Source organism: Chenopodium album, chromosome 20 (genome assembly GCF_948465745.1).
Source record: "Chenopodium album chromosome 20, dcCheAlbu1.1, whole genome shotgun sequence".
NCBI classification, from domain to species: Eukaryota; Viridiplantae; Streptophyta; class Magnoliopsida; order Caryophyllales; family Amaranthaceae; genus Chenopodium; species Chenopodium album.
The window spans coordinates 35,366,185-35,389,371 of NC_137853.1; the positions used below are offsets into that span (position 1 = coordinate 35,366,185).

At 33.9% G+C, this 23,187-nt stretch overlaps 5 protein-coding genes and 1 pseudogene across 5 annotated transcripts; 4 read left to right on the top strand and 2 right to left on the bottom strand.

Moving 5' to 3' along the window:
* The first annotated feature begins 2,431 nt into the window (after window positions 1–2,431).
* LOC145598727 (glutathione S-transferase U9-like) lies at window positions 2,432–5,300 on the top strand. The gene is made up of 2 exons (XM_081655112.1): window positions 2,432–2,810; window positions 4,895–5,300. The coding sequence occupies exons 1-2, from the start codon at window positions 2,493–2,495 to the stop codon at window positions 5,252–5,254; spliced, it is 678 nt and encodes a 225-aa protein (XP_081511238.1). The 5' UTR covers window positions 2,432–2,492; the 3' UTR covers window positions 5,255–5,300.
* A 2,248-nt stretch (window positions 5,301–7,548) lies between these two features.
* LOC145599991 (small nucleolar RNA U3) lies at window positions 7,549–7,692 on the top strand (annotated as a pseudogene).
* Window positions 7,693–8,615: 923 nt separating this feature from the next.
* On the top strand, window positions 8,616–10,101 carry LOC145597709 (glutathione S-transferase U9-like). Its single transcript, XM_081653945.1, has 2 exons — window positions 8,616–9,136; window positions 9,503–10,101. The coding sequence occupies exons 1-2, from the start codon at window positions 8,819–8,821 to the stop codon at window positions 9,887–9,889; spliced, it is 705 nt and encodes a 234-aa protein (XP_081510071.1). The 5' UTR covers window positions 8,616–8,818; the 3' UTR covers window positions 9,890–10,101.
* Window positions 10,102–12,445: 2,344 nt separating this feature from the next.
* Window positions 12,446–13,646, top strand: LOC145598474 (glutathione S-transferase U9-like). Its single transcript, XM_081654837.1, has 2 exons — window positions 12,446–12,798; window positions 12,929–13,646. Exons 1-2 carry the CDS (start codon window positions 12,478–12,480, stop codon window positions 13,289–13,291), a joined length of 684 nt encoding a protein of 227 aa, XP_081510963.1. The 5' UTR covers window positions 12,446–12,477; the 3' UTR covers window positions 13,292–13,646.
* Window positions 13,647–15,501: 1,855 nt separating this feature from the next.
* Window positions 15,502–15,852, bottom strand: LOC145597107 (glutathione S-transferase U9-like). Its single transcript, XM_081653277.1, has one exon. It carries the CDS (start codon window positions 15,850–15,852, stop codon window positions 15,502–15,504), a length of 351 nt encoding a protein of 116 aa, XP_081509403.1.
* Window positions 15,853–19,149: 3,297 nt separating this feature from the next.
* Window positions 19,150–20,072, bottom strand: LOC145598941 (glutathione S-transferase U10-like). Its single transcript, XM_081655340.1, has 2 exons — window positions 19,698–20,072; window positions 19,150–19,524 (listed from the first exon to the last, which is right to left on the bottom strand). The coding sequence occupies exons 1-2, from the start codon at window positions 20,013–20,015 to the stop codon at window positions 19,150–19,152; spliced, it is 693 nt and encodes a 230-aa protein (XP_081511466.1). The 5' UTR covers window positions 20,016–20,072.
* Between the last annotated feature and the right edge of the window lie 3,115 nt (window positions 20,073–23,187).

Consider the following 23,187-nt stretch of genomic DNA (forward strand, 5'->3'; position numbering starts at 1 on the left):
AAATTTTGCATCAAACCACCTTTTATAACCCTTTAATTGCAGGAAACCACCTTATAAAAATTTTTTCACAAAAACACACCTTAATCGTAATTTTTTTTGCAATCACACACCTTTTCCCGGAAAATACCCATTGACCTTGTATTCCGGGGTTGACTCGACCACTTGCCTCGCACGTGACACCCTAAAACCACTAACCCTCCCTTTTCCGGCGGCCAACCAAATTCCCCACCCCACTGCCGGCGAAGGCGACCACCTCCCTACCCTAGCGCCGGCGTTCTTGCTCCCTTCCCTTTCCCCCAACCCACGAATTCTCTCTCCTCCTCTTCCACCTAACCACCATCACTTTCTTCACTCTCACTACCCGAACCCAAGATCCACCACCACCACTACCCACTTTCCTAAAGCGCCGTCCACAAAGCGTCGTCGTTCGATTTATTGCCCAGACCCAAACTCTGTTGTTCGTCAACCGCCATGGATGTTGCACTTCACGAAGGTACGAGAATTGGGTTTAGGGCTTGAGGGTTGGGTTTAAGGACGGGAATTGGGAAAGGGAGGGGATGAGGTCGTCGGCGACGAAGGAGGGAGGTGGTCGCCGGCCACTGGAAGTGGGTGGATGGGGAAAAGGGAGGGTTAGCGGTTTTAGGGCATCTCATGGTCGAGTCAACCCCTGAAAACCAAGTCAATGGGTATTTTCCGGGAAAAGGTGTGTGATTGCAAAAAATTTTACGATTAAGGTGTGTTTTTGCGAAAACTTTTTTATAAGGTGGTTTCTTGCAATTAAAGTGTTATAAAAGGTGGTTTAATGTAAAATTTCCTATTTTTAATTTTTTTTTTTACATCTTCCAAAGTTTTGTCGTAGCATAGTAAAGTATATATCCTACCGTGGAATGGTAATAGTTTTTTTTTTTTTTTTTCAATATTAATTTTTACTAATAAATAATATTTACATTATTGAATTATTTAAAAGTTGCAAAATACTTGTAGTTTTGTAGTAGCTTAGTTAGAGTATGTAATTTGAGTAATGTGTAAACTTTAATCATAAACAACAATATAATTTGAGTCATCTTTGCAAATAATTACAACAATATAACATATAAATCGTCATAAAACATTAATAAGCATACAATTGTAATTATTCTTCTCAAACGGCTAACCATATAGCGCGTGTTAGAACCCCTAAGCTACTTTTAGGAAATATACCACATTACCACTTCCTCGGTTTAAAAAGAATAATAGTCAATGAGTAATATTAATAGTGTTAAATAACTACAGTACTCCATAATAGATTGATCACTTTCTATGAATATTCAAATTATACCCCCAACTACTGCTCTACCAAATCTTTTTAAAAGAGGAGATAGCTTGGTGAAGGGGGTGATATGGGTGGCTAAGCTAACTAGAGAAGAAGAAATTAAAAGAGGAGAGAGAAAGAGGAGATAGAGAAGAGAGAGAAGAAAAACTAAAAGTTAAAAAAAATAAATTATATCGTGGCTGGTCATACAGTGTGGCCAGCCACATATGAAACTTTGTGTACTACTCCCTCCGTCCCAAAAAGAACGACCCATTTGGTCAAAACTTTGTCCCAAAAAGAATGACCCATTTGCATTAAAACACTCACCAATTTGCTACAATATTTGTGCAAAATTAGCTTTCCTGTATAAACATTTGATTTTCCATGTTATTTTACTACTTTCTCTCTCTATTTTTTTACAAACCCCATGTAAATTTATCTTTTCAATATACTTTTACTTCTTTTTACTGAACTTCCTTAATACCCGCGTAATCAACCCAAATGGGTCGTTTTTTTTGGGACAGAGGGAGTACATTAATATGGAATATGTACAACAAACAATATTATATTTGAAATTGATTTGTTTTCTTAATTAATAGATTTTTTTATTTTTGTGTACTACATTATGTTTTTTTTTTCTATCTTTATCATGCTTTTAATAAATATTTTATCTGTATTATTAGTTTCACACGAGCATTGGTTAATATTTTTATTTTCCTTCTAATTTATTATATGATACACGCATACCTCTCCGATTGTATTACTAAAACGAGAAGTGTAGTTGGTGATTTTAAAAAAAAAAAATCCTAAAATATATTTGTTGTTAGAATATTAGGTGAAATTAGCGTAAGTATATATATAATACAATGCATGGGATCTTAATTTGTTAACCATAAATCAATAATACTTTGAATTGAATTGGGATAAGATTTCAACCAATTAAATTTCTTTTTCTGAAGAATTGTCAAAAATGAAGGTTACCTAAAACCTTTACCACACATCCAATAGAATGGCTAGTACTTTGAATTGATAGAAGATTTAAACCAATTGGCATTTCTTTCCTGAACAATGGTCAAATATGAAGGTTACAAAAAAATATGAAGGTTACAAAAACCTTTATATATAACACATCCACTAGAATTTAATTTGGAATTAGGAGAGAAAGAAGAAAAAAAAAAGACACCCATTCACAAAACTCATAATGGAGGAAGAGAGTTCGGTAAAGCTACATGGAACGTGGGCAAGTCCTTATGTTTTAAGAGCTAAACTTGCCCTTAATATTAAGGGCATAGATTTTGAATACATAGAAGAGGATTTAGCAAACAAAAGTGAGTTGTTCTTGCAATACAACCCTGTGCATAAGAAAGTGCCTGTTCTTGTGCACAATGGTCTACCCGTTGTGGAATCATCGATCATCCTCGAGTATATTGATGAGACTTGGCCTGAACCCCCGCATCTCCTCCCTAAGGATCCCTACCTTAGGGCCAAACATCGATTTTGGGCTGCGTACTTACAACAGGTAAGCCCCTTTTGATCTTTTGTTACCTAATATTGTGTTCACAATAGTACTTGATGGTATATGTTTCCGACTTTTCATTGAATTTATGTATGAAAATTCATGTTCATCAGGCTAATTTACAGCTTGTGTAAATTAGGGGGCAATGTCGTCTTTATAGTTATAATAGTAGGGGTACTATTGTCAGCGTAGTCATAACTCGGCAAATGTTGGGCTAACGCTAATCTAACACCAAAACCAGAACTCAGACATAGCTTTCCAAGTTTTCCCTAATTCGAAACCCTTATTTAACACCAGAAACCACTTCTTCCTCCACGGTACCACCACCTATGGCAGTTCATAATGCCGTCGTGGATGAAAGACTTTTCCTAAAGGGTTGATATGACACTAATTTACACTCTTTTCTAGTAGAATAAATTAATTTATCTGGCAAGGGGGCCCACATAAGCAACTGATTGATGAAATATTGTCAATCAAGTTGATTGCCTGGGGTGCCCTCATTTATGTATTTGAATTTACTTTGTTATGAGATGGAGGGAGTAGAAAGTAGAAAGACTATAGCATGATATTCTCATTGGCACTTTTAGATCACTTGTTGTGGATGAGTTACGTAGTTGGTTTACTATTATAAATATAAAGGTATACTTCCTCCGTTCTTTTTTACTTGACCCTCTTTTGACCGTGTTTTGTGAATAATATGTAAGGAAAAACATATTTATGTTGGATCATTTTGAATTCGTCTCAATAAGTATTATCATAATATATAACTTTTATATTTTTTAATTATGGAGAATTAAAGTTATTGACCATTAAAGTTTTGCATTGACAAACGTGATAAAAGAAACAGGTCAAGTAAAAAAGAACAGAGGAAGTATGTTACAGACAAAAGATAAAAGGGACCTTACATGTGAGGGGGAGTGTTGAAGAATAGACCTCCCAAATATTATCACATGGTAAGTGTCCCACATTGGTTGAAGAAGAGAGAATTAATCAATTTATAAGGTTAAGGGGCTACTCCTTGTATTGTCATATAATTTTGGGATGGAATCTCCTTTGGACTTGTATAGTGGACCCTCTCTCCTAGTTTGTGGGTGCGGCCTAGACTCGTATTTGGCAGGTACATTTTATTCAATTGGTCTTAGGTGTATCCTTATGTACTTAAGATAGGTGCAATATGGGAAGGCCCAAATTAATAAGATATTCGCGATCCGTCAAAATCAACACTACGTTCTACAAAATGAACACGTAAATTTTTTAATACTTATAATGCATATGTTTCATAATCATATTATTTTTTATTTCTTTAAATTTTTATGTTCAGAATTAATTGCATTATATTCATAATAATATTTTATATGTTCATATATAATTTCAAATATTCATAATGTAATTAAATATGTGTTATTAATGAAATATTAATTAAATTTGTTTATGCATATGTTGTCTTTCTTAAAAGTTTATGTTCATATTTTTTTTACGTATATGTTCACTTTTAAAATGATTATATTCACTTTAAGAAAACCAATGCTTACGTTCATATTTTGAAATGTTATGTTCACTTTCTGAAATGCATAAGTTCATATTTTTTATTCCTATGTTCACTTTCTGAAAAACTAATGTTCACATTTAAGGGAACCTATGCATATGTTCATATTTTGCATGATTATGTTCATTGATAAAAAAAATGCAGAAAATCAGATAAAATTCAATTCATTAGAATTAAAAAAATCATATACTACGTATAACCTAATCAATCGAAGTTAACCACAAAGTCACCACATAAGAAATCGAAAATTACACATTTTTATGCCTATGTTCACTTTCGGAAAAGCTAATGCTCGTATTTTTTTATACCTATGTTCATTTTTTGAAAATCTAATGTTCATATTGTGCTGTTGTTACACCTATTTCTAGGCACATGAGTGTGTACCTAAGAATATGCGCATTTCATTAATAATTTACCGAGGTAGTATACAGTTAAACTAGTACATTAGCAAATGTGACAAGTTTGACGCGTCAATTATTATATGTAACAAAGGTAGTAATTATTAGAAAATTGACAATAAAACATTGGATGGTATGATCAGGTAATGGATATATTAAGCAAACCAGTGATAACAAGAAGTAAACCCACAGAGGCTGAGAAGAACGAGTACTGGAAGAAGATGGATATGGCCGAAGAATTCATCAAGGCTGATTTATTCCCAAATGGCTGCCCACCTTTCCAAGATGCGAAACCCGGATACTTGGACATAGTTTTATATTCCTTTTTAGGAACCTTCGACGTTTTTGAAGAGTTCTATGGCTTTAAGCATATCACTGCAGAAAGGTATCCGTTCTTGGCGTCTTGGACAAAGGCACTCAGTGAAGTTCCTGAAGTTAAAGACGCGACTCCATCAAGGGTTAAGCTCATTGAGATTCTTCATGAGCACTATCAAGTTAAGTGATTGATATAAAACTATTATTGTTTAAGGGTTTGATTGAATCTGAACTAAACTGAATAGAGGTGAAATGAGTTGTTTACTCCCTCCGTGTTTGGATAAGTGTTACATTTATTAAATCTAGCCGTATTTTAATAAGTGTTACACCTTTTTTTTTTTTTTTTTTTTTTTTTTTTTTTTTTTTTTTTTTTGCAAAAAGCTATATTAAAATATTATATATTTCTTTCCTCTCATGGTCTCCATCCAAACCCACTACTACTTTTTTTATTATATCTTTTCTCTCACATTTGTTACTTTTTAGTAAACTACTAACCTAATTATCTTTCTTTTACAAATTTTCAACACTCCAACTACCCTACTTATCTCTTATTTTATTTAAGTCAATTAAATTGTCTAAAATTATGTGCCGATTAAACTGTAACACTTATAAAAAACACGGAGAGAGTATGAAAAATGGAAATTAGAAACTGAACTGATTGAAGGTGAACTAAAATTAAGCTAATAGAACATGCCCTAAATAAGGATTAATTAATGAATTTATAATTTGATTGGGTTTTTGTATTGTATTATTTCTCTAAATTGTATTTTCTTTTATAAGGTGGAAGATGATGTTCTTTTCACTATAATTCTTTTTTTATTTTATTTTTTATTTTTTCATTAATAAATAAAAGAATATGTTTTTTTATTTTTTTTTATTTGAACTACAGTTATTCTATTTCTCAATTTATACATGCAACATGGTATTTGACTTTTATGTTGTTAAACGGATCTAGGCTGCACTCGTCAGTCGTCACAAATGTCCATTTTATGACAAAAATTTTCTTCTTCTTCTTCTTCTTTTTTTTTTTTTTTTAATTTTTTTTATTTTATTTTTTAATTTTAGATATCCGTCTTAATATTTACTTTACTTTCATTTGATTAATGTGGAACAACACTTTCACTCACATGTGAGTTTGACAAACATGCATTGAGGTTTAACGTACCAATAGTTGCCTCCTTTTTTCCCTTCCATATGAACGAGTATTGGATGAAGATGGATATGGCCGAAGAATTGATCAAGGCTGAGTTATTCCCTAATGGCTGTCCATCTTTCCAAGATACGAATCCCGGATACTTGGACATAGTCTTGTATTCTTTCTTAGGAACCTTTGATGTCGTCGAAGAGTTCTATGGCTTTAAGCATATCACTGCAGAAAGGTACCCGTTCTTGGCGTCTTGGACAAAGGCACTCAGTGAAGTTCCTCAAGTTAAAGACGCGACTCCATCAAGGGTTAAGGTCATTGAGATTCTTCATGCTATGAGGAAGAACTATCTCCAATTAAAGGGATAAATGATCATTATTAAGTTTAGTGATTTATACAAAACTATTTATGATTCTATCAGGGTTAATACTCACTTTACTTACACTCGATTAGGATAACACCCGTTAAGATTGTAATGGAAAACTAAATACTCCCTTCATTATTTGTGTTCATGGCGTGTAACTTTTACTTTCAAAATTATCTACTACCTTGATTATGTTATCCACAAACTCCACTTAATTCTTATACGAAATAGTATGTAAGTTGAAAAATTGGATATGAAAACTTTAGGTCAAGAAATTATAACCCATATACATACTTAAGATACCTACACTGCCACACATACATAATCACAGTAGACCTTACATACTTAGCTTAATGAACAGGTCTATAATTAAATTTTACATACATTCTTTCTTCAGAATTTTACCACTCCTTCACTCTCAAAATATAACACGGATGCGAGTTTTAGTATTGATAGTGTTATTTGAAGTTTTGAACTAATAAAATCTATTGACTAATTGGCCACAGGCCATTAGTATAAGAATCAAAATTGGCATGTTAACTTAAGATATCGAGTATGATCAGATGTAATTAGTTTGTTTTCAACATTTCAGTGTGATTGGTCAAGGAGGGATAAGAATGTACTAAGTGTGGCTTTGTTGACGGATACACAGCTAAATTCTTAAGCGAGTAGTATTTTGTGGTTTTTTGGAGCATGATACACACAGCTAAATTCTTAAAAATCAAACATAGTTGCACTTTTTAACTATAATCAAGATACGTTAATTCAATTAATTTCACTAGTAATCTCAATAAAGAAACTTTACAATATAAGGGTATCACACAACACACACTATGTCACAACTAATCAAATATAAAAAGCGTATTATATTACATAGTATTACAATAAAAAAAAAAAGGTAAAAAAGAGTCCCACATTGGTCGTGAAACTAAGAAAAAAACAATATTTTAATAACCGTATACAATATGAAGGATACGACCACACTTGTGTAGGATCATTTCTATAGGTCGTACCTTTGTATCCTTGGTCACTAAGGAGACAAAAAACCAAGTCTGGGTGATGATTTACGGCCTCTATGATCTGGCCGATTGGAGGATCATACGGTATTCTGACAGACTTCCCCCCTTTTTTACAATTTGCTCGTGATCAATTTCCGTCTACATCATATAGTTATACTTCATATGCTCTAGGGTTTAGGTTAATGGCTTAATGCTCTAGCTTGGAACATAAGTGGAAAAATCCCACATGAAATATCACAATTGTAGATCTTGATATGAGCTAGCTTAGGACCTGTTCTCTTACGTTGAAATTCAGTTCAGTTCAGCTGAGTTCAGTTCAGCTCAGCTCAGTTCAGTTCAGCTCCTAATTTCCTTCTCTTATAAAATATTCATTTCAGTTCTGTTCAGTTCAGTTCAGTTCAGTTCAGCTGAGTTCAGTCAATGAGAACAGGCCCTTAGTGATACTAAATCGATCATATAACAACTTAATTGTCAGGTAGATTTTCATATGAGGGAATGTTTGTTCTCTTCAAGACAGATTCATTCATCTTAAATTTGGGCTAAAATTTAAGGGAATAGAGTTTGAGTACATAGAGCACCTCAAATTTACATTTTAATGTTTTACACCAAACCAAATAATGTAAAATAGGAAAACACTTTTCAGTGAAAATGTTTTAAGCCCTACCAAACGAAGCCTAAGTGGAAAAATTTTTCTCTCTTATTCAATGTGGGATACCCATCTCAACACCTTTTACTTTCACTCGATTAATGTGGGACAATACTTTCACTCACATATGAGTTTGCTCATAAGCTCAACAAATATACACCATCACACAGAGGTGAGCCAATATTTGACTTTTTTTCTAAGGAAATATACCACATTACCACTTCCTCGGTTTAAAAAGAATAATAGTCAACGATTAATATTAAGTAATAAATTGATTGCTTTGTATGAATATTCAAAGGCCCCAACAACTGTTCTTGCAAATCTTTTTAAGTGGAGTGTTGTGATTGGAGTTTTATACTATTATTGTTGTACAAAGTTGACTACACCGAAGCTTTTGCTAATGTTTTGAATTGAGCTAATGAAGTTAACCTTTTATTTTGTTCTTTTTCTTAATTTTTATTTTTAAATTTCTAAGTCTTGTTAATCCAAGACTAAACATTATTATATAAAGATATAATCCTTATTAGATGTTCTACTTTGAGAAAGAGAGCAAGACCAGGCAAAAGAGACACGAAATCGATGGCGGAACAGAGCTCAGTGAAGCTACATGGAATTTGGGCAAGTCCCTATGTTATGAGAGTCCAACTTGCCCTTAAAATTAAAGGCATAGAGTATGAGTACATTGAGGAAGATCTACAAAATAAGAGTGAGTTGTTGTTGCAATATAACCCTGTGCACAAGAAAGTGCCTGTTCTTGTGCACAATGGTCTACCCATTGCAGAGTCTATGATCATCCTTGAGTATATTGATGAGACTTGGACCGATCCCCCGTATCTTCTGCCTAAGGATCCTTATCTAAGGGCCAAACATCGATTTTGGGCCGCGTATTTACAACAGGTTAGCCCTTCGATCACTCTTTGATCTTTACCACAACTTGTTTTTCTTAGCTTGTATAAATGAAAACAATTTGTAACTGTCTAGTTTATTAAACAATATCAAGGAACATGTATCAAACTATGTTCAATTTTATTACTTAAGGTTTGGGTTGTCTTGGTTGAAAAATGAGAATTGGATCTCTTTTTAGTCCTAGGAGGTCCATTCAATCCTACAAGGGCTAAAATTGATTTTTCTTAATCTTTCCTATTATTCAATATGTTGAGTCAACACATAATCCGTTAATAAAATCATGTCATATCCTTAATTACGAGACAACTGATATGATTTGGATAAAGGGAGTACGGTATTACGATATGGTATGTGCAGGTGGCAGAGGAATTGGGTAAAGTGCTACAAAAGGAAGGCAACCCATCAGAAGACATGACGAACGAGTACCGGAACAAGATGGACATGGCAGAAGAATTGATCAAGGGTGAGCTATTCCCTAATGGGTGTCCATCTTTCGAGGATGCGAAACCCGGATACTTGGACATAGTGTTGTACTCCCTATTAGGAAGCTTTGATTATATTGCGGAAGAGCTCTTTGGGTTTAGTCCTTTCACTGAAGAAAGGTACCCATTTTTGGCATCTTGGATTAAGGCATTGAAAGTGGTTCCTCAAGTTAAACAAGTAACGCCTCCAAAGGCTAAGGTCATTGAGCTTCTTCGCGCTAGACGACAGATCAGAGCGAGTAACCTCCAAACAAAGGCGTAATTATTGATCATTATCGATCAATTTTCGTAATTGGTTGAAAACTATTGTGATTTATAATGTTTAAGGGATTAAGTACATGAGTAGTGAGCTTGGAGAATAAATTATGTGTCCTTAATTTGAGTATTGTAATAGCTAGACAACTGAATGTTTGTAATAAAGGTTTTCTAGACTATTGATTAATCAATGAACTTAAAGTGTTGAGCACTACTAAATTAGTTAGTTTGAAATATATTTTGTTGGAGAATTTCTCAACCTCTAATAACATGCATCCTTTAGAATTCTAAATTGGTACTTATAGTGAAATCAAGTAATTATAGTCCTATCTTCGGAAAAAAAAAAAAAAGAAGTAATTATAGTCCTATAACTTCTCTATTTCGTAGTAAGGAATATAGGAGAAGCACAATTTAATGAAGTTACAAGTAAGTTTGATGTCCCATTATTTTTTTTTTTTTTTTTTTTTCTGGTGTTTAGAGAGCCACAAGGTCGGGATGAGAATCGATCTCAAGATCTTGAAATCAAGAAGAAAGCTCTAATAACCACTTGAGTTATCTCTTACTCTCTTGATGTCCTTTTATTAATTACATGTCGACTCCACTTAGGGCCTGTTCATATTTACTGAACTGAGCTGAACTGAACTGAACTGAACTGATTAGAGCTGAACTGAACTGAACTGAACTGATTGGAACTGAACTGAACTGAACTGAATTGAGCTGAAATGAATATTTTATGTGAGAGGGAAATTAAGAGCTGAACTGAACTGAAATTAAGTAAATGTGAACAGACCCTTACACTAAAGTTTGTTAGGTCATTTTTTAAGGATGGATGTATATATATATATATATATATATATATATATATATATATATATATATATATATATATATATATATATATATATATATATATATATATATCACCACACATAATATGAGAGCTCTTAACGCTTGAAATGTGGATACGGTATGAGCCCTCTTATAGATTTGAACCTAACCTTTGTATTATGCTGACTCTTGATACAGCTTTAAAGGACCAATTCAACCAAAGGTTAAATTAATGACTAAAGCTCATGAACGATATGGTGATCCAATAATTGCCCAATTCAGTGATGGGGCTACGACGATGTATTGCTTATGGGGCTCTATGTAACTTTACAAATAGGGCCATTTAATCATCAATTCAATAAACTAAATACCCAGTTTGGAAGATAAACAACCATTTAATCATCAATTCCATCTTAAAATTAAAGATTTAACAACTAAAATAAGTTAATTTTGAAAAATAAAGGATTTTGAAGATTATTAATTGATTATAATAGAAATTTTGAATAAAAAAAAGTTGTAAATAAGATATTTTTTTAATTTATTATATATTTTTTAATTATTTTTTTATTTTTAGTTTTGAGATTGTTATAATGTTTGGGTGATAGAGAGATTTTGAAAATTAGAATGAGACTAGTTCTTTGCCCGACAACGCTCGGATATTCACAGGAAAAAGATTTTATTTGTAAATTATTATAAGTTTGTATTTGTTTATAAATTGTGTATATTTTTAATATATTATTTATTTAAATTTTTTGTTATTGTTCTACTTGTATTATTTAGGCTATATATTCATTTTTTTTCTTTTTGAAAAAGGTTGTTTATTTTATTTTTTTCATCAATTATCTTTTTATTTTCTAAGGAAAATAATTAAAAAAAATAAAAAGTTTTTGGAGAGAAATTTTTTAATGTAAACGTAACACGTGTAATTCTATAATGTTCTTGGTGATTAGTTTAGTATATAGTATTGATGATTTGATAAACTGTGGGAGGACAAAAATAAAAAAAGAGAATTAGAAACTAGAAAGTGGAAGTTTAGAATTCCTTTCCATAAAATTGAAATATGCACCGAGGTGAACCAATAGAACTATTTACTTACTACTACTGATCAATGCGCATATAGTACATTGAATATTTAATGGTATTATTTAATCCCTCAATGATACTAGTTTAAATTGAGAATATATATTTGCATATGTGTACGTGAAATTACTTTTATATCTCTTGTTATGTACTAGCAAATGCAGTATTTACTTCCTTTAGAATGTCTCCACGGATCATCTCTCATACTAAGGGCTTGTACTGTTCACATCAGCTTAATTTCAGTTCAGTTCACTTCAACTTCAATCATTTCAGTTCAGCTCTAATCAGTTCAGCTCCTAATTTGTCTTCTCTCATAAAATATTCATTTTAGCTCAGTTCAGTTCAGCTCCAATCAGTTCAGTTCAGCTCAGTTAAGTAAATGTGAACAGACCCTAAGACTCGTTCTTACAAATTAAATCTTTTTAAATGGAATATTCTAATTGGAGTATTTTTTGCTGCAAATCTTTTCAAGTGGAGTGTTGTGATTGGAGTTTTATTGCTGTACAAAGTTGACTTATAGTCAATCTTTAGCTAATATATTGAATTGACCTAAGATGTTAACCTGTAAGACCAAGTCTTGTTAATTAAAGGCTAAATACAAGAACGAACAGTATATATAGTGATTATTAGATGTTATATCTTGATAAAGAGAGCAATAGCAAGCGAAGGTAACACGAATTGAAATCAATGGCGGAAAAGACGAGCTCAGTGAAGCTACATGGAATGTGGGCAAGTCCTTTTGCCTTGCGAGCCAAACTTGCCCTTAAAATTAAGGGAATAGAGTATGAGTATATAGAGGAAGATTTACAAAACAAAAGTGAGTTACTCTTACAATATAACCCTGTGCATAAGAAAGTCCCTGTTCTTGTGCACAATGGTCTACCCGTTACAGAGTCAATCATCATCCTCGAATATATTGATGAGGCTTGGCCTGAACCCCCTCATCTCCTGCCTAAGGATCCTTATTTAAAGGCCAAACATCGATTTTGGGCCGCGTATTTACAACAGGTTAGCTCCTTCCCTCTTCATTGATCTTCTGTTACTTAAGCTCTAGTATCAATGAACAAAACCAATTTGTAAATATATATCAAGGAACATATATATACATCAAACTTTATATCATCAATCTTACTAACAGATTGCAGAGATATTGGGTAAAGCGCTGATAACAGAAGATAAACCATCAGAAGACATGATGAACAAGATGGACGTGGCTGAAGAATTAATCAAGGCTGAGCTATTCCCTAATGGGTGTCCATCTTTCGAGGATGCGAAACCAGGATACTTGGACATAGTGTTGTATTCCCTGTTAGGAAGCTCTGATGTTGCGGAAGAGTTCTTTGGGTTTAGGCCTTTCAATGCAGAAAGGTACCCGTTCTTGTCATCTTGGATTGATGCACTGAAAGAGGTTCCTCAAGTTCAAGACGTAACGCCTCCAAAGGCTAAGGTCATTGAGCTTCTTCATGCCATGCGTCAGAGTTACCTCCAAACAAAGGCGTAATTGATCATTATCAATTTTAGTAATTGATTTAAGGAAAATGATAAACATAGCCCTAAGAAGCTCAAAAAGGAAAGATTGAGGAAAGATTAACATTAATTACACCGATCTGAGCGTAATTTTGTCATGAATTTCCAACTTAATTCTATTTTGAAAAGTGTATTTAATGCTTATACATAGCCCTAAAGGCTACATATGTCATTACCCTTGATTTAAACCTATTGTGATTTATGCATAAGAAATTAAATACATGAGCTTGTAGAATAAATCATGTGTCTTTAATTTTAGTACTCCACTTTAATCGACAACTGAATGTTTGTAATAAAGTTTAGTAGACTCTTGATTAATTAAATAATTAATAAAACGGTGTGTACTATTTATTATATGCAGAGTACTTCACATATTAGTAAAGCTTGTTGCTAAATGGAAAATTACCCATATGTTCGACTTGAATATCATATGGTCATTTATTGAATATGAGTAAATACAAGTTGATATAAACAAAAGTTTGTTGATATCAGATAATAAGCCTAGAGGTAATAACAACAATGACAAGAAAAATATTGTGATTATTCAAAGAATGAAGGAAGTACATTAGTAACACAGGATGAAACAAAAAATAGCAAGATAGGGAGATTTTTCTTACCATTTGGAAGTAGGCGGCCCAAAAGCGATATTTGGCCCGTAAAAAAGGATCCTTAGGCAAGAGATGTGGGGGATCAGCCCAAGTCTCATCAATATATTCAAGGATGATCATGGACTCCACAATTGGTAGCCCATTATGCACAAGTACAGGCACTTTTTTTATAGACAGGATTATATTGCAATAGTAGCTCACTTTTATCTCCTAAATTCTCTTCTTTGTAATCATATTCTATCCCCTTAACTTCAAGGGCATATTTCACCCAAAGTGCATAAGGGCTTGCCCACATTCCGTGTAGCTGCACCGAGCTCTCTTCCCCCATGGCCTAAGCGCTGGGAGCGGAGACGAGGGCAGCAGTCGGATGAAGGGGCCTTGGGTCCGGAGATGTGAGATTGATCATCTAGACTTATATAATGCTTTAGCCTTGTCAATGTCCTTACATCTTAAGACTTTGAATTACATATATAAAAATAAAGTCAATCTCTTGAAACCTAGATTAGTTACAAATTGGAATTAGTTAAGTTATTTTATTACATACACAAGAAACCTTCTCTAGAAATGACTAATGAAGCTAATAATATAATGTGGACTATGTGGTAGAAAGTATTTCGTTATGATCAAGAAATTGACATCAAATGTGCTTCTTTTTCAAGATAATTAATTTAAAAAAAGAGGTTTGAACTTATTTTTCTGTAAAATTTGCACCGAAGTTAATAATTTATCAACAAGGATTAGATAAGACGATGTTACGTACACTTATTTAAGGTGAGTTTCTGGCTTATAGAATAGCTTGCAAGACTTACCAAATGCCGATTGTGACAATTTTTCCTCTATTTTGACCATGCAATTTGAGTATAATATACGATGAGAATTGAAATCAGGCAAATTGATACATATAAAGTACGGAGTACTTATTAAGTAAATTATTGTAAATGAATTGATACTTTTATTGAGTGATACAACATACTTCTTCTATTCTTTTTTACTTGACCTGATCTTTTATCACGCTTGTCGATGCAATACTTTAACGATCAATAACTTTAATTCTTTTTAAATAAAAAAATATAAAAGATATATATTATGATAGTACTTATTGAGACAAATTCAAAAAGATCCCACATGAATATGTTTTTCCTTACATATTATATTATTCATAAAGACGGGTAAATGAGGGGGTGGTGAATAGTGTAAAAGTCAAAGCGGGTCAAGTAAAAAAGAACGGAGGAAGTATATCAAGAAGGCACGTAATTTCATACAATAATATTTTACCTTGTATACTATATATAATCACATACCATAAACATTAATTTAGAATGATATAAACTCAGCCAATAAGTACTATTATTGTAATAGTATTTGGTTCACAAACTCAAAAGTATATGAGCTATGAATTTAAAATGACATAACCCCATATCAATCACATACACTGATGCACATACATGTTCCAAAATACTTATTATAAAGAACATGAATTGAAGGTAGCAATTACAATTGTACAATAATGAAGAATACAATATAGTACAGAAACTCAAGATTCGTAGCATACTAAGCTCCATTTACACCTTTGGGGTTACAAATTCTTTCTAAAATACTGATAAAACTCCAAAAGCTTAGCCTTTGATGGAGTGACTTCTAGGAATTCAGGAACTTGTTTCAATGCCTCAATCCATGATATCAACAGCGGGTACCTCTCCGGTGTTAAAAACTTAACACCGAAGATTTCACTTGCAACTTCGTGGGTTCCGAAACGCGAATAGAACACTATATCTAAGTATCCAGGCTTCACATCATGCGAGTATGATGGAACAACACCATTTGGGAATATCTCATTTATTCCTTCCTCAACCACATCCAATTTTTGTAGCAACTCATTTAGCGCTCTTTGTTGTGTTTCACCTTCTGTTATAAGCGCCTTGCGCATTACGTCGAATACCTACTCGTATCACATAGTTACTACATAAGTACTAATTATATATCAATTCGTTAATATAGATAACAATTGTAAACTAGTTAGTTTTGTATGTAGAAAGAACAATTTCAATAATTTTCTATGTAAAAAGAACAATTTTCAATACGGCCTAATAATAACCTAATTTGTTTTTTGGTGTTATAATTTAATTTCTGACTGGAGCTGAACTGGACTGAATTGAGTTGAAATGAATATTTTATGAGAGAAGAAAATTAGAAGCTGAACTGAACTGAAATTAAGTAAATGTGAACAAGCCCTAAGAGTTTATAATCTAAAGGCATGAGTAATGGATACTCAAACTGACTTTGTGAGATCAATTGACCCCATTAAAATTTAAAAAATCATTAAGCCATATCAAACAAAGAAAGGGTAAGTGCTTACCGGCTGGAAATAGGCAGCCCAAAAACGTAGTTTGGCCCTTTCGTAAGGATCCCTAGGGAGGAGATGCGGGACGCACAAACGAAAGGAAAAAGGGCGACTTCATCAAAGGTTTTCAACTCATAAACTTAAAAGGTTGCTCGGAGGGGGATGAGTCCAAGTCTCATCAATATACTCGAGGATGATCGTTGATTCCGCAATGGGTAGACCATTGTGCACAAGAACAGGCATTTTCTTATGCACAGGGTTATACTGTAAGAGCAACTCACTTTTGTTTTGTAGATCTTCCTCTATGTACTCGTACTTTACGCCCTTAAATTTAAGGGCAAGTTTGACTCTCATAACATAAGGACTTGCCCACATTCCATGTAGCTTCACTGAGTTTTTTTCTGCCATGGCTTTTGTATCACCTTTGCCTGGTTTTCCCCTCTTTCTTAATGTGTAACGTCTTATACAATCTTTATATGATTGAGGGCAATAGCAATAAGAGGTTTGTGGAGAGGTTTGTGGGAACAATTTAGAGAGTTTTGTATTGTTGAGTTGAGGTTTGTGAAGGAGGGGTTTGTAAACACAAACCAGTTTGTGTGGCTTACTTGGCAAAAATGTGAATCTTTTTCCTTTTTTTTAAGGAAAAAAAGTTGTAGGGATAAATATAATGAGTTGTATTGATAGTGGGTGGGAGAAAATCATATGTCCCATAATTTGTGTCCCACTGGTGTTCCGCTATATATGATTGGTTCTTAAAATATTTATTTGCCTTTTAAAATTTGAGAAGTGGGACCTTGTAATTATTTTAACCAATGATATTAAGTGGAACACAAATGGAACATGAAAAATGGGACAGAGGATTGTGTAATGATGACGTGTCAAGTGAACAAACCTCTTAAAGGTTTGTTCTATTATGGATGCCCTGAGTGATTGACTAAATATCCCATTTTTATTTTCTGTGATTGCATTATTTATATAATGCTCAGTCTTGGCTTTAGCCCTCATTTGAGTCATTGCACAAGACTTAGGACTCTTTAATAAAAATAAATAAAATATTAGGCAATCTGTGACTTAAGCACATACGACATTATCATAAATCATGTATCAAATAACTCATCGAAGTTGTCCTGATTTAATTGATTTATGTCATAAAGTTTGGGATATTTAGTTTATTGTCTCACTTTAGTTGTCACAATTATCTAATCAATTTTTGTACTGAAATCTATTAACTACCCCCTCAATACTAGTTTACGATTATTTATACAGTACTGAACTGGCTATTACGTTGTTCATTTATCTTAAGCCAACCGTATTTCTTATTAAATAATGAAATGTAATGCTTGTTTAATATGATAGTGGCGGTGGTGTGGTGGTGGAGGTGACTATTGTGGTTGTGTTTAGACAGGGATACATTATTATTGAGTGGGTTGGGTAATTAGAAAGGATAATTATATGGAATTAATACTTGGAATACATGAAAATCCCTCAACTTTGGTCCAGCTAGCAGGAATTGAATAATGAATAAAAAACAATGCAAAGTCCATAAATTTTAGTCATGTTTAGTCTTTACTCAACAAACTTTGTATGTTTGGCCATTTTTTTTTTACAAAAATGTTTACCATGGTTCCTAATATCCTCCGGGAGTCCAATTGAGTGGGTGGAACCATCCAATATGCCTTTAAACAGTCAATTTACCCGTTCCAAACTTGCACCGATATCGTGACCTCAAGCCTACCACGGACATTTATGGCAACATATAAGGGTCATATATGGTTCCAAACGTCATTATATGACCCTAAGATGTATCCCTTAGGGTCTCAAGACTTTTCGCCACCGGGCCCCGTAACCTCAAAATTCCTCAAAAAGCGTGGATTATAGCCTTTAATTTTGGAATTTTTTGACCTTTTTTCGCCCGGAAATAAAAATTGCCGAGATGTTTACCATGGTTCCTAATACCCTCCGGGAGTCCAATTGAGTGGGTAGAACCATCCAATATGCCTTTAAACAGTCAATTTACCCGTTCCAAACTTACACCGATATCGTGACCTCAAGCCTACCACGAACATTTATGGCAACATATAAGGGTCATATATGGTTCCAAACGTCATTATATGACCCTAAGATGTATCCCCTAGGGTCTCAAGACTTTAATTCGTATTAACTGAATTTGTTAATCTTTTTAGTTCTTTTCTTTAATAATATTGACAAGCTAGACTTGTAATAACTGGTTGTTGAAGAAAATCTTTCCAAGCAATAAAACTGAATGTCTCAAATTGATAAAAGAGGAGTGTGTTGAACATTTTATCAGCATAAGTGGCAACAACAATCCTTATTCATATGACTTTGGGATGTAAACTTTCGGGGCCTGTAAAGTAAACTTTCTCAACTTGATGACGACTTGACTAGTGCGACATAGGCCCTTATTCCGCAATATCCCTTAAATCTCATGAGATAAAATCGATTATCAACCAAATGATTTATATTTTGAGGTTGTTGATCTCTTTTAGTATAATCAATTTTAATCCAAATTGATTACATTATCAGGTTGTTGTTCTCAATTAGTGGGCATAATGGCATCCTACAACATTATATTATGAGGTTGTTGATCTCAATTAGTGAGCATAGTGGCATGCCTACAAGATGAGTAATTATTGGACCCATAAAAGCCTTGCATAGTTATCCATTCACTAAAAGTTGAAACAATCATTAAGGTAGATGTATCTAAAATTAATTTGATTTAAATTTTAAATACATCAACATATAATATTCAAATCAGAAATTGCATACCTCATTGATAAAAATAACAGTTTTACAATCAAAATTCAAGAAAAATATAAGATGATCAAGAAAATCACGATTTATACAAAACTAAGTCCCCATTTTTTACGCCTTTGGTGGTACAAACTTCTGTCGATAGTACTGATAAAACCCCATAATCTTAGCCTTTGGTGGTGTGACTTCTTGGACTTCAGGAACTTGTTTTAATGCCTCAATCCACGACACCAATAGCGGATACCTCTCCGGTGTTAGAAACTCAACACCGAAGAATTCACTAGCAATTTCATGGGTTCCGAAAAGCGAGTAGAACACTATATCTAAGTATCCAGGCTTAACATCTTGTGAGTATGATGGAGCACCATTTGGGAATATATCCTTCATTCCTTCTTCGGCCACATCCAATTTTTGTAGCAACTCATTTAGCGCGCTTTGTTGTGTTTCACCTTCCGTTATTAGGGACTTGCGCATCAGGTCGAATACCTGCTCGTATCATACACATCTAGTTATGTATTGATTATTGATAATGGTTAATAGCACATTGAGATAGATTTTATGAGGTCAATTGACTCCACTTATTTATTTATTTATTTTTTTTAAATGGTTGATCAAAGGTAAAACTATTAAAACTAATTAGGTAAATAAAGGGTACTTACTGGTGGGAAATAGGCCGCCCAAAATCGGAGCTTGGCCCTTTCGTAGGGCTCCTTAGGGAGGAGATGCGGCGGATCAGTCCAAGTCTCATCAATGTATTCAAGGATGATCGTTGACTCCGCAATAGGTAGACCATTGTGCACAAGAACAGGCACTTTCTTATGCACAGGGTTATATTGCAACAACAATTCACTCTTGTTTTTTAGATCTTCCTCAATGTATTCATACTCTATGCCTTTAAGTTTAAGAGCGAGGTTCGCCCTCATAGCAAAAGGACTCGCCCACATTCCATGTAGCTTCACTGAGCTCTTTTCTTCCATCGATTTCGCGTCACCTTTGCCTCTTCTTCCTCTCTTTCTCAAGGTATAACATCTAGTAACGACTACATCTTTGTATATATAATGTTCAATCTTGGCTTTAGCATTTAATTAATGAGACTTAAGACTTTAATTAAAATAACATTCCTGTTAGAGCTATATACTAATTTAATTATTGCAATAGAGTTGGTGATCTGTGACATAAACTCACGACCTAATCAAATATCTAAAATTTTGTGATTAAATGAGAACCTCATCTTTAATTGGAATCAAATGAGCCGTTCTTCAATTGTGTCACTTTAGTTATTCAATATTATGTTTTCCATCTTCTTATTTATATCATAAAATTGGCAATTAAAATTTACATTAACCAACATACAACTCATAATGAAACCTTTAAAAATTTTAAACAAAGGGAGTATAATATTCACCTTCAATCAAATGCTCAATATAGTATTCATTCATTACTACCATTTGAATTCAACAATTGTTACTTGGCACACTCTACATAAAGCTATAAAAAAGCATAAAATTAAACTACATATTCACGATCATAAACATAACATACATTTCTACTGAAACTATGTGATTCTAAAATAAAAAAAAATAAAAGGGAAATTCTCAATGGTAAACCTTAACTAATTACTTTTCTCAGTGGTAAACAGTATTTTTTGTAAATATCTATGGTAAACCTCAAATTATTATGTTAATCGAATGGTAAACACTTAATCCTTCATCTAACCATGGTTAAGGCTTATTTTTTTAAAAAAATGAAATGACCAAATTACCCCCATTTATATCCCCTCCACCAACTTATGTCTAATCAGAATTTATGCCTGATTGATTCATCTCCTTCCATTTTTAATGAAATTAAGCATCGAAAAAGAGAGAGTGATGAATTCTTTGCGTTAGGGCTTGGATTTTCTGGGTATGGGTAATATTATTGAAGAAATTTTTGTGTGGTAAAGGGTATAGTCGAGGGTTTTTTTCGGGGTTCTTAATTCGAAATTCTAACATACAAATTGCGAGAAATTGCTGGGTTTTTTTGGTGAATTTTCGACGACGATTGGTTGTTGGTGAACAAAGTTCAATCTTTTGAAGCTTGAGACCTCTAATAGTGGCAATTGAAGTCAGGTATGTGTCGAATTTTGCTTTACATTATGTTGTGCTCTGTTTTTGGGTTTTATTATTCAATGTTTGAATGTTTGATTGTGAATTATAGCACGTTGACAATCTTAATTGCTAAAGTTGATATTGTTACTGTTGTATTTCTTAGAATTGCATGATTGTGTTTGTAAAAGTTATTGTATTTGTTTGTTGATGTGATTTCTGTTTAGGGTATAATTCTTACCTAAGTAGTGATTATATGTTGTTCGTTTGTGTTGTTGTTGTTGTAGAATGGGTGAAAAAAAATTGCTACAGTTTCAATATAACGGTAAAGATGTGTCTGTGTTGGTTGATGATGTAGATAAGGTGAATTTGATAGACCTTATTGTGGAGTATTGGGAAAAAGCAAATGAAAGCAATGTAGAAACACCCCAAAATCCCACATTTAATTATGTGTACAAAATGAAACATGTGAGTCTTGAGAGTGACAGTGATTTGATGAAAATGTTTGTAAACTTGCCTGATAAGAAAGAGATTTATATATGGGTTGGGGATGGTTTAAAGGACACTAAGGTTGTTGCAGCAGCTAGATTACTTGTTAAGGGAAAGGGTGTAATTGTTCAACCTGACCAACCTATTGCTTGTAAAAAATTAACCCCTAGGAAGAAGAAAGTCCCTAATTTGGTTGAAGCTGAAGTGGTGTCTAAGGCTGAATTTGATAAGCATGTTCAGGGGTTACAAAGAAAACAAGTAGTTGAAACTGAGATTCTAACTTTTGATCCAGATGAAACTTGGCCTGAACTTGAACAAAGACTAGAGGAAGAAAAGGAGTTAGACAAATTGAGAGTGAAAGGAAGGGGTAGAGGGATAGGAAGTGGTAGAGGGAGAGGGTCTACTAGAGGAAGTGGTAGAGGGAGAGGGTCTACTAGAGGAAGGGGTAGTAATAGAGAGGGAGAAACTGGGACTGAAATTGGGAGAGGGAGAGGGAGAGGGACGGGGAATGCATTAGAGAATTGGTTTAACATCTCCCCAACCCCATGGCAACCTCACCAAACTGACCAAGCTGATACCCAAGTCCCTGAGTACCAAGCCCCAACTGAACTATTTATCCAAGACTCACAACCCCAACCATCAACTCAGACACTTATACCACCCTTGAAAAATGTTGGAGAGTTTGGGACTGGAGTGTCTTCTACCTCTTCTAGAGTTTCAGTTTTTTTTCAAAGAAGATTACCAAGGACAACTGCCAAAAGGAGAGGCATTATGATCAGCACTAGTACTAGTGGAGGGGAGAGTGATGTGAACAATATGGGTGCTACTGGGGATAATAGAAGTAGATTGTCTAGGAGCACTGGCATAAGGAGAGGCATTGTCATAAGCACTAGTACTAGTGGGGGGGGGGGGGGGGAGAGTGATATGAACAATGGTGGTGGGAATGACATTGCTTGAGAACTGTCTATTAGCTTAGGAGATGACACTGAGACAGGTAGTATGTTGCTGTTGAATGATGAGGGAGGTTATGGTGATGATGCAGATGACACATATACCCCAGATGATGCTTTGGAAGATGAGACAGATGATGAGAGTGGAAACTCCATAAAGGCTATACCTGATGTGGAACAGTGGCCTGATAGTCAGTATCCAGAATTAGCTCCACCAGCTATGAAAAGAGGGATTGGAAGGCCAGCTAGAAACAGGAGAAGAGAGGAAGGAGAGCAAGCTAAGGGCAAGAGATCAAGGACTGTGAGATGTGGTAAATGCCAACAATTTGGTCATAACTCACAAACGGTAAACAGAAGGCTGCAATGGGTGTTGAATCACAATCTCAAGCCAAGAAGCAAACAAAAAGGAAGCCAAAGGGTGTTTCAGCAAGCCAACCAGATCCTTCAACAGCAGCAACTTCCTCACAACCTATAAGGATGTCACCAAGGACTAAGAAAGCAAGAACATGAGTGTCAGCTTCACAACCTGTTTAGTTTGACAATGCATGCCAGTAGTTTGGTTTTTTTTGCTTGTACATTTATCAGATAACAATGACTAGCTTTTTTTCTTGCACTTGTATTAGATG

What these genes read in the sequence shown, in the direction of transcription:
- LOC145598727 (XM_081655112.1), top strand. Translation starts at nt 2,493, where the DNA reads ATGGAGGAAGAGAGTTCGGTAAAGCTACATGGAACGTGGGCAAGTCCT. An exon ending in GGGCTGCGTACTTACAACAG is followed by an intron (nt 2,811 to 4,894) that starts GTAAGCCCCTTT and finishes TGGTATGATCAG; the next exon opens with GTAATGGATATATTAAGCAA.
- LOC145597709 (XM_081653945.1), top strand. Translation starts at nt 8,819, where the DNA reads ATGGCGGAACAGAGCTCAGTGAAGCTACATGGAATTTGGGCAAGTCCC. An exon ending in GGGCCGCGTATTTACAACAG is followed by an intron (nt 9,137 to 9,502) that starts GTTAGCCCTTCG and finishes TGGTATGTGCAG; the next exon opens with GTGGCAGAGGAATTGGGTAA.
- LOC145598474 (XM_081654837.1), top strand. Translation starts at nt 12,478, where the DNA reads ATGGCGGAAAAGACGAGCTCAGTGAAGCTACATGGAATGTGGGCAAGT. An exon ending in GGGCCGCGTATTTACAACAG is followed by an intron (nt 12,799 to 12,928) that starts GTTAGCTCCTTC and finishes TCTTACTAACAG; the next exon opens with ATTGCAGAGATATTGGGTAA.
- LOC145597107 (XM_081653277.1), bottom strand. Translation starts at nt 15,852, where the DNA reads ATGCGCAAGGCGCTTATAACAGAAGGTGAAACACAACAAAGAGCGCTA.
- LOC145598941 (XM_081655340.1), bottom strand. Translation starts at nt 20,015, where the DNA reads ATGGAAGAAAAGAGCTCAGTGAAGCTACATGGAATGTGGGCGAGTCCT. An exon ending in GGGCGGCCTATTTCCCACCA is followed by an intron (nt 19,525 to 19,697) that starts GTAAGTACCCTT and finishes TGATACGAGCAG; the next exon opens with GTATTCGACCTGATGCGCAA.